Raw genomic sequence first — 11,560 nt, 5'->3', positions numbered from 1 at the left:
ATACGCTGGTTTGTGGTTAGTCTATGTAGTACTGACGTATACACATTGTACTAGTTTTTAATTCCAGACAGTAGATTCATCCTCTTTATCTTCACTTAATCTTACAGTAGAACCGCTTTAATTTCTTTCAAACACCTCTTCTTTAGTCTTTCTCTGATCTTATTGGCTCAAAACTTAATTAGTTTACCAACTAGTCTTTCTGTTTTTACATATCCATGGTATTTTACCACCACTCGTGTGTGTTTTCACAGATATAAGTCCAAAGGTAAAGCTTTAATTTTGTGTAACATTTTCAAAATAACTTCAAACGATTTTTTAAGACATTTACAAAATATCATAAAATTGTGTTTGAACCTAAAAACAAGAAAAAAAAATGTATAGGCCTACCTATGTAATACTTTTCACTAAAATTGTTAAATCACTCAGTTTTGGTGATCACTGTCTGTTACACAGTAACAATCTATCATTTGCTTGAGAAAACTTTTTTCTTTAAGATAAGTCACATATCTGTATACACCTTTCCACAGTGTTTGTCTACTAAGGTGGTGCTCCTTCCACAACACTTGTTCGAGATGTTTGTGGTGACGTATTTGTATTTAATATGATTGTGTTATGCCAACTGCAAGCAAATAAAAGAATTATTTCAATAAATTGTAACCTGAAAGTTTTTGCTCCAAAATTATTGACACGAAAAAATTATTTTAAGAAATTGAAAATGTTAGTACTGTTACTTGCAAATATGAAAAAATAATTTTAATAAATCACAAAGCTTTCATTGTAAAAATAAACAACTAAAAATATTTTTTAACAAACTACAAACTTTTTAAGTTGTATGATTGACAACTGAAAAAATAGTTTTAACAAACAGCAAACTTACGTTACAAACTGAATTGTGTAACATGTAAAAATAAACAAATAAATAAATAAGTAGATGTATTATCCTTGAGAGAAATAAAAGAATTATTTCAACAAACTGTAAACTGAAAGTTTTTGCTCTAAAATTATTGACACGAAAAAAATACGTTAAGAAATTGAAAATGTTAGTTCTGTTACTTGCAAAAAATGAAAAAAATAAATAATTTTAATAAATCACAAAGCTTTCATTGTAAAAATATTTTTTAACAAACCACGAACTTTTTAAGCTGTATGATTGACAAATCAAAACAAAAATTAACTGACTAGATGCAAAATTTTAAGTTCCATAATTTGCAACTGAAAAAATAGTTTTAATAAACAACAAACTTATAAGTTCCATAACTTACAAACCGAAAATAAAAAAAAAATAGTTTCAACAAATTATAATCTGAAAGTTTACCTCTGAAAAACATGCACATGAAACATTATTTTAAGTCACAAACTTAAATTTTCTTTTACAAACTTAAAAATAATTTCAGCAAATTACAATTTTATTTTTACAAGCTTAAGAAGCTACAACATAATATCATGCATAAAGGGAATGTTGATTGTTTAGCTGGTATTAGCATCATCTAAAAGAAAACTGTAAAATTTATTCGTACAAACAAACAATAACAAACTTAGAGTAACGTTGTTTTGAAAACGTTGTTATTCTTACAATCTTTAAATGACATCATACAACCAAAATTTAATTTCCAGGTAAGTTATACTTATCCAAATTACTATCAATGATCACCTAAAACCACTGTTGCAATGATCTTTATCAAACAAATGCTTAGCAAAATGATAAACACAATAAGCTACACAGATCTAACTGAACAATAACAAAGCAGGAGGTTCTTTGTCTTAATTTAGTGCTTGTGTGTTGAGTTGTATCGTCATGTTATTATCATAGAATGGTTTAGTTGTAATAAGAATCATAAAACAAAATCGTAAATGTTATTCCTACATGATAAGCCTAAGGTTAGGCCTACGTCATTATTCCAGATTAGTTACATTTATCAAACGTCTCTAAAGTTTTAGCTGAAACCACTGTTACAGCGAAGCGGAGACCTGGTAAAATAAAGGTTTACCGAAACCAACATAAACCGAAAAAATGATTAAAATGCAGTATTTATTGCTGTTCAAGATGATTAAATGTAGTATTTATTAAGCTTTTTGGACAAGTCATAGATTATAATAATTATAACCATCATTCGCTTTACAATAAACAGCTTTATGAAAAAAAAAACATGGCTACAACCAAACCGATAAAAAGTTAACAAAACTTTTATGAAATTATCTTAATTAAATCCTACATATTAACCGATCTATAACTTTTAAGTCTATACGCATACGGTATCTTAGTGTCCATTCTGTGGTTATCTTAGTTCATCTGTTGTCTGTCATTCTTGCTACATGTCCCGCCCATTGCCACTTTAGGTTTGTTGCTGTTTCTATAACATCTTTGATACAAGTTTTGTTTCTGATGACTTCATTTCTAATCTTGTCTTTTCTATTTATGTTTAATATTATTCTTTCCATGTTCCTTTGCGCGCTGCCAGTTTTCTTTTTTGTTTTGTGAATGACCATGTTTCTGCTCTGTATGTTAATGTTGGCAATATTACTGTGTCCATGATTTTGATATATTTTGCGTTGATATTTCAAATCGTGATGTTCTATATGCCCAGAACCAAAAGATCTGCAGTTTAAATCAACAACACTACATTAGTTATTTTGTGAGATTGGTATTTTTATTTTGGTTGAACAAGAAAAGTCAAGATCCAACAGTATTGATATTTTAATAATCTAACAAAAAAAATCTCTTTAAAAGAAATACCTGCAAGATGATACCTACTTACCAAACGAAAATCAAATATGAAGGATATTGCTGTGTATTAATTTTGATAATTTGCTGTGATTTAATTGCTGTGTAACTCCGCTTACAATTTCTTTGCTCGTGCAGTCCAATAAAACAAACTGTTTACAATTTGTGTGTGGTATATTTCGATAATACAGAAAACAACACCGACGGTATAATATTTATTTACACGATTTATTAACGCTCCAAAATTCAGAACAACACCTTTGTTATATTGTTTTTTATTGTATCAATAAACAAAAGAAACAAGATAGTGTAGTTTCAATCATATTTTATTGACAAATCATACAAAACAATCACAGAATAGAATCTAATTTAATACGTTTTTGAGGTCGAAAAGTGTTTGGTGATTGATCCTTTAGAACTTTTGAATATTTCAAAATTTCTTGTAGTTGGTGTTGGTCTTCTGGAGTTGGCAAGGGATACGCTTCATGATAAACCTTCACATTCACTTTACCATCGATAATATAAGAGAGATAGGCAGCTGGCGCGTAAACTTTCCCACTGGTAAAATTCAAATCAATTTGTTGAGGTAGGAGCTCCTCTTTCACACGCTGGATGTGTTGGCTATGAGGATAAGAATTTGAATCTTCTTCTTTGCTCCAGTATAAAATTTGTAAGATGTTTTTCGTGGAGGGAAAAGCAAAAAACGGTTGTTTCACAATTAGCTTTTTCGCGACTTTGCAAAGTTGTTCAGGATGAAACGCTTTTCTTCCGACGCAAACAGATAATGAAGCTCGTCTTAAGTGAGGATTACATCCAATTTCATGCTTCACATTGAAAGTCCTGGCGATGTCAACAACTTTTGCTGTAGCACGTTTAAGTTTTGATTCTTTAGCTAAGCCTTGTTCAGCCTCATAGAATGGTTTTATAATCATACGGTTGTGGCACATAGAATGGTGAGATTTGTTTCTCCATGTTTTCCAAACTATCACATAAAAACTTCCTGGTTCAAATCAACCGTTACTTGCCCTCTCAAATCGGTATTCCTCATACAATCAAAGCTTTCTTCTTCTTTTTGCAACTTCCTGGTTCAAATCAACCGTTATTGCCCGCTGAAATCGGCAGAAAAATGTGCTCACAATGCACCGGAAGTTCAAATGTCCAATGTGTGAGGACTTCAAAAATATGCTCGTTCAAATCAGCAGAAAAATGTGCTCACAATCTAGCCGAACTACACTTTGTCACTTCCTGGTTCAAATCAACCGCCCGCTCAAATCAACAGAAAAATGTGCTCACAATATTGTCCTATTGCAGGTTATTACTTTGGATTATTACATAAAAGGGTTGAGACATACTTTTAAGACTACTCATGATGCTTCATCTACCCGAATGGATTAATTGCCAGTCTAAAGTAGTACCAAACCAACACAAATTAAAAGAGTATATCTTGCTTTATTTATCTAACAACTTTCACGTTTATATGTTATCTACAAGACGAGCAATCGTTGTTCAGTGGCCGAGTGGTTAGTGCGTTGGTTAGCAGTGGCGAGTGGTTAGCGCGTTGGGCTCGCAGTCGAGAACCTGCATGTTCGACTCCAGCCACCCGCACTGCTGTTGTTTCTCTGGGCAAGAAACTTTACGATAATTGCCTCTACCCAGTGATCGATTTCGAGTAATGGGTAGTACCAAATTTAAGTCATAAGCAGAGTAGACAACCGGAAACTGACATTGCCGTCGGCTGCAGCGTGGGTCAGGTGTATGTCGGAAGGCGTACACCGATGCATAGCGCTCAAGTCCGCTTTCCCGCAATGTAGGATAAAGATAAACAAACAAACAAACGTAACCGCTCGACGAAGCTTTTTTCCAATGCATTCTTCAAGGCGATTCGATCATTGTTCATTATAAGCCGCCCCCAGTTTGCAGTGATCACAGCATATTTGGTGGGAGCACAATTCACTGATCAGTGAATAGTGCCTCCACCAAACATGCTGTGGCTTTCTCATTTCTGCTCGGATTCTAACAATTTTATTATCGTTGGATGGCATGATGCTTCATCTACACGAATGGATTAATTGTCAGTCTAAAGTATGCATTATATTTAAGTAGCGCTAACTTAAACTTTACTATTTTGTACCAATTCTCAGCAATTCATTTTTTACAATAAAAATACCAAACCAACACAAATTAAAAGAGTATGTCTTGCTTTATTAACCTAACAACTTTCACGTTTATATGTTATATACAAAACGAGCAATCGTTGTTCAAACGTAACCGCTCGACGAAGCTTTTTACCAAAACAATGCAAACACAAAGCGATCAGTTTCGAGTGTTCATTATACGCCGCCCCAGTTTGATGTGATCAGTGAATACTGCCTCCACCAAATGTGCTGTAGCTTTCTCATTTCTGCGCAGATTTGAGAAATTTTACCATCGTTGGAAAGCACGATACTGCATCTATCCGAATTAATTGGTTGCAAGTTTAAAGTATGCATTATATTGATCTAGCGCTAACTTAAACTTTACTATTTTGTACCAATTCTCAGCAATTCAATTTTTACACTAAAAATACCAAACCAACACAAATTAAAAGTGTATGTCTTGCTTTATTAACCTAACAACTTTCACGTTTATATGTTATCTACAAAACGAGCAATCGTTGTTCAAACGTAACCGCTCGACGAAGCTTTTTTCCAATGCATTTTTCAAGGCGATTCGATCGTGGTTCAGTATAAGCCGCCCACAGTTTGATGTGATCAGTGAATACTGCCTCCACCAAATATGCTGTAGCTTTCTCATTTCTGCTCGGATTCTAACAATTTTACTATCGTTGGATGGCGTTATGCTTCATCTACCCGAATGGATTAATTGCCAATCTAAAGTATGCATTATATTTATGTAGCGCTAACTTAAACTTTACTATTTTGTACCAATTCTCTTTTGTAACAATACTATTTTGTACCAGTTTGAACAACGATTGCTCGTTTTGTGGATTAGATATAAATGTGAAAGTTAACATATGAATAAACCAAGACATACTCTTTTAATTTATGTTGGTTTGGTATTTCTATTGTAAAAAATGAATTGCTGAGAATTGGTAAAAAATAGTAAAGTTTAAGTTAGCGCTACATATATATAATGCATACTTTAGATTGGCAATTAATCCATTCGGGTAGGTGAAGCATAACGCCATTCAACGATAGTAAAATTGTTAGAATCCGAGCAGAAATGGGAAAGCTACAGCATATTTGGTGGAGGCAGTATTCACTAGAGCAGGTCGATTTTATACTTTTTTTGGAATATTAAAGTGAATAATGTACCGGTAGTTAGATTTAGCTGAAAAACTCACTTCTGTGAAATATCAGCCATACCGGATGAGAAACGGCTTGCGGAAATTCATTTGAATTTTTTTCGATTTTTAAAAGAAAATTGCATTACCGCTAGATGGCGCAAAACCAAACTTCGAAAATGGCTGCTTATTTTTCATTTAAACTGCTTTGACTCAATCTTTCGGGAACTCAAAATGAAAACTTTTATGTTCAGGCGTACTCTTCAAAGTAAAAAATTAATAAAAATGAAACAAATATTCAGTATACGCGAACTACAGTAAGTGAAGATAAGTTGGTTAGCTGAGCTACAGCTCGGACTGCAATTCGTCGTAAGAGTAACGATAATGACCTTAAGACGAAAGCGGCCGGCGCATAGTTCTACTGAGAGCTTTGGCAACAATTGTTTTGTGACGGTTTTTGAAATCCAGGGAAACTTGCGAAGCTTCCGAAACCAGTTTTACGCATCTCTCCACAGTTAGCGAATGTGAAGGTAGGCCTACGGCTACATCAGAAATGTTCTGTTTCCGATCGTTGTCAATGAATGATTGAAGGTCCTCGTTTGAAACTTCCTGTGTCAGTGGTGGGTTTGCGCTTTCAAGATCGCTGATATCCACTAACCCTTGCCACTCGTTTGCATTCTAGTTGACTAATGGAATCTTTTTTGCTGCCCTGTGCTCTCTAGAAAAATACAAAAATAAGTTAGCGACTGCTAAAATTTTTACTATCGACGCCAAGAAAAAAAAAAACAGTTCAGATTTTGCTGCTGTCTGTAAATTTTCGCCGATAACTTTGACTTTTGCTTTGGCTCGATGCAGTTTGGACTTATTCATAATAATGTGACGGAGATCAATTTTCGGTCTCAAAAGATGTTTTATGTCATGTAATAATGCATTGCCAAGCGATGATACAGTCACTTCTCACAAGCTCTAAACGGAAAAAAAGGAAATTTTACGGTGCTGTATTCGCAGGCCGGCACTCTTGCTTGTCCTAAAATAAAACATGATGACATTAAAAAAAAGTAATTTACGGTAATAATAAATCTGTTATACAAATCAAATGTTACTGACCTAAATTGTAAACATTCAAACATCAGGGATTTATGGCAAACAAAGGTAAAATAGTTTCGGTATATATATACATTTTTAGGTTACTTATACTCTTTGTGCACTGCGCTTATTATTAAATAACATCGCACGTGTTGATTTTTTCATTGTGGTAGGCCTACCAATTCATATGTATCACTTTCAATCGACTAAATAAATCGTTTACCTTGTCTGACGCCGAACTTGACGTGCTTGAGCTACTTATCCATTCGTGTAATCCTGATGGTCCAGATATGTCGCCTTCCTCCTCGTGGAAGTCATGGGGAAGTTTTTGTAGCCGTTTGTTATTATTTTGTGCTTTTGAAACTGCTGATTGATCAACCAATAACATTTGAAAGATACCTTTAGGACCAATTTTTAGCCTTTGATCCATCAGATAAGCTCTTTCTTCCAATGGAATTTTGGCATTTGTTGAGAATACATAGAGAATGTGTTCTTTCTTGCAATCCAAGAGCTTGCAGTTGACTCGAGTATCCCTGCATGCCACAACTTCCAGCGAACAAATACATGCCCAAATTAGCTTTTGCTCGGCCTTTTGCGTGTATGCAGTTTATATCCTTAACCAATTTCAATAAATCTTTAATTTTTCTGTTGATGGCTTTGTCAGAAATCAAACGTAGGCGAGGATTTAGCTTACTGCCTGCCAGATACTCATTAAATCAGTGGTTCCCAACCTATTTTGGTGTCGGAGCCGAATTCGAAACTTCAGAGTACATATGGAGCCGCATGAAAACATTCAAGTAATTATAACGAAAATTTTAAAGCATGAAAGCTACCAACGAATAGCAACAATAACAAGAAAAATAACACAAATCAATTTAATGTCCAACTTGGGTTTGAGCCAAGTTTGTCAAAGCGAGGCACAAATGCAGAGGATGCAGTAGCTGCTTGGGGTGGTCATCGGTCAACCGATTGCGATATTTATTTTTGATTCTGATCATTTTCCTGAAAAGTGCTTCACATACGTAAGTTGATGCAAATACAGAGGCATTTTTCTGGGCATTGGTTTTCAAGCTGGGATACTTTCCCTCTGGAACTCGATCGACTCCAAAATTCAAGTAGGTCTTCACTTTGAAATAATTGTTTGAGCTCGATATCTGCCTGCATGTCTAGCAACTCCAATTGAAAATTATCAGAAGCAGTGGCCACATTAACTGCAATAGGATTTGAAAACATGTTCACCATTGGCAAAAATAAATTCATTCCGTTAATGCGGCGGTTGAACTCATCAATCAAGTTACTGGTAAGTCTGCTGTAGCCTGTAGGGGAGACTCAGGTAAGTTGGCCCAATGGGCAAGTTGGCCCACTCTAAATAACTTTTTAAGTACAATAGTTATTGTGACGTAACATGCGCATACTGAGAAAATGCTGTTCAAACTACCTTATCACCAGGTTGGGAGGCTCTAGCAAGCAGTATAAACATGTGAGCACGATTTTTGTATGAAAAAGTATGATTTTTAAAATTTTTGGATTTTAAAATTTTTTAGATGTCGAATGAGTTTGTTCTTACTGTATAAGAGAGGTTATTATTTAGTGAGTGCAGCGCTAGGGTAGTTATTAAGGCTTACTTTGACGGCGAAATCGTTGTTAGAAGCTCGATAGTTTGACATAAATTTTAGTTTTTACAATATGGCTGCCATGCAGGGAAGTTGGCCCATTTCTTGGGTGGGTATGTTGGCCACCATGGCCAATTTGCCTTCATGAGGTATTGCATAGAAGGATAATTAATACGATGACTTATTTTTGCAAGATTGAAGTATCATCAAGTAGGCTACCCAAAGTAGGTAAATCGCGGCTTTACATCAGCATTAAACGATCAATATTACACTTCCTAACATCGTTTTTATGCCACAGATTGTGACAACGTAATAATAATGGTAAGCAATTATAAAAAGAAAACCGATCGGGGGAATGTGCCTCAGCAGGTGTATGAAGAGGGGCTAAAGATGTTGAGGAATGGTGTGAGTCAAAGAAAAGTATGCAAACACTTCTCAAGCGACGGTTTAAAACGTACCTCATTTCGGAGATACATCAAAAAATGTTCCGATATTGGTACTCATGTAAAAATGGGGTTTCGTTCTGGAGAGCCCAAAATTTTTCCACTGGTGATGGAGAAGGATCTGGTAAAGCATATTTTGGATATGTCAAATCGCTACCATGGTTTATCCAGCAAGACTATAAAAAAACTGGCATATGAGTTTGCCAAAGTAAATCAAGTTAAAATGCCAAATAATTGGAATAGAAAACAACAGGCAGGAAATTTTTGGATGTCATCAATGATGAAACGTCACAAACTTTCAGTACGAAAACCAGAAGCGACATCAATCGCACGTGCAACTGCATTCAACAAACATACTACCTCTCAATTTTATGATAACCTCGCGAAGTTGCTTGAAAAATATAAGTTTACACCGGATAGAATGTGGAACGCCGACGAAACGGGTACAAAAACTGTCCAAGAACCAGTGAGTGTTGTCGATCTTCGAGGAAAGAAGCAAGTTGGAGCGATTGCTTCAGCTGAACGGGGAGAATTGGTGACCACATTGTGCGTGATCAACGCTGCAGGAAACCATTTCCCTCCATTCTTCATTTTTCCCAGAAAGAGATTCAACCAGCAATTTCTTCGAGGTGCCCCGCCTGGTTCTATTGGCGACGTCAGTGATTCTGGCTGGATGAATGAAGATTTGTGGGCTAAATTTTTAAAGCATTTTGTTAAAGGAATTTGCTGCTCCAAAGCAAAACCTCACCTTTTGATGATAGACAACCACGGGTCTCATCTATCAATTGAGGCTCAGCAAATTTGCAAAGAGAATGGGCTCAAAATTTTAACATTTTGGCCGCATACAAGTCACCGGATGCAACCGTTAGATGTCGCTATCTACGCTCCGTTTAAAAGGTATTATAACACGGCGCTTGACAATTGAATGCGTTCACATCCTGGTCAGCGGTTTTCAATATATAACGTCACTGAGGCGGTGACCTTTGCATATAATCGTGCAATAAATCCGCTCAACATTGCAGCTGGCTTCCGCAAACCTGGAATTTTTCCATTCAATCGAGAAGCCTTCACCGATGACGATTTTTTAGCGGCAGATCCCACCGATTTGCCAGAAGATGGTAAAGATCTATCCGGTGATGATCAGCCACTGCTTTGCAGGACGATTCAGGAACAGGGGACCAGCAATGAACAACCGAGCAGTGAACTGGTGAACAATTTTAATGAATGGTTGAACTCCACAGATAATACAGACACCCCTCCATCCCGAAAACATCCGAATCCTGAGTCCATCGTCGCATCCACATCCGTGGAGTTGCAAGATGAAACAAGTTGTGTTGTTTCTACATCGCCAAATCCGAAAAGTACCGGTAATGAGAACCTCCTTTCTACAATCATCGCTTCTGACGTTTATGTGTCGCCTGCGGATATTTTGCCCTTTCCAAAGTCAAAAAAGAAGATCAAGAAACGCTCAACCAAAAAAGGCTACAGCCGGATAATCAGTGACACCCCAGAAAAAAGGACCAATGAAATATCCAAACCAAAACCTGTGTTACAAAAAAATCGTCGTAAAACAACAGAAAAGGCAAGAAAAAAAATAATCCAAACTCTCCACAAAGATGAGACCGAAAGTTCATCCGATGAAGACGACATTACTTTGAAAGCAATGATGCTAAATGAGTTCAAACAACACACGTCTTCCGAGTGTGAAGAGTTTAGCTCCAGCGATGACGAGCCGTTGTGTAAACGCAACCTACCAACACCTTCATGCGAGTGCGCCATATGTGGCGATTCCTACAACAACAGTCGCAGCCGAGAACGTTGGATTAAATGTGCACACGCAGACTGCGACAAATGGGCACACAAATTATGTTGCGACGACACACAAGCATTCGTATGCGTTTTTTGTGAGTAAGCTATTTTACTCCCCAGCTATTGAGTAGCCTACCCGCTGCTTATGCATATGTACATGCACATCCTGTAGGATAATAGCACTGCGTTTGGATAAATAGATTCATCGCGCATGTCATTGTTCGTTACTCCTGAAGTGTTCTTTTACAATAAACTTTGTGAAAACTTTTATCTGCTTGTCATACTTGTAGCATTATGGTAACAATGTCCTACACCTACCAGTATCATTAAGGTAATCAGATCGTTAGGAATAAAGGCATGCCGCTCCAACTGCATGATATTTGATACAGCCTTAAAATTAAGGAGAAAGAGAGCTTTTCCACTGTTTAGTATACCGAGAGATGGGCATGTTGGCCACGTGGCCAACTTACCTTCCATGGTGGGCCAAATTACCTGCACATGTGGGCAAGATGGCCCATTTTATTTTTTTTGGAAAACTTGAAAAATTACATACCTAAAAATGTCGGTTTGATGCAAGAATATGTTCACTTCTAGAGTGATAAAT

At 36.2% G+C, this 11,560-nt stretch overlaps 1 protein-coding gene across 1 annotated transcript; it reads left to right on the top strand.

The window, feature by feature from the left end:
- Positions 1-9,022: 9,022 nt before the first annotated feature.
- LOC145781735 (uncharacterized) lies at positions 9,023-10,072 on the top strand. The gene has a single exon (XM_082593404.1). It carries the CDS (start codon positions 9,023-9,025, stop codon positions 10,070-10,072), a length of 1,050 nt encoding a protein of 349 aa, XP_082449530.1.
- The last annotated feature ends 1,488 nt before the right edge of the window (positions 10,073-11,560 follow it).

The sequence above is a fragment of the Aplidium turbinatum genome, chromosome 13 (genome assembly GCF_918807975.1).
Source record: "Aplidium turbinatum chromosome 13, kaAplTurb1.1, whole genome shotgun sequence".
Taxonomy (NCBI): Eukaryota; Metazoa; Chordata; class Ascidiacea; order Aplousobranchia; family Polyclinidae; genus Aplidium; species Aplidium turbinatum.
This window is presented reverse-complemented; position numbering and strand designations above follow the sequence as displayed.

Excerpts from the sequence above, each read along its gene's own strand:
- LOC145781735 (XM_082593404.1), top strand. The coding sequence starts at position 9,023 with ATGGTAAGCAATTATAAAAAGAAAACCGATCGGGGGAATGTGCCTCAG.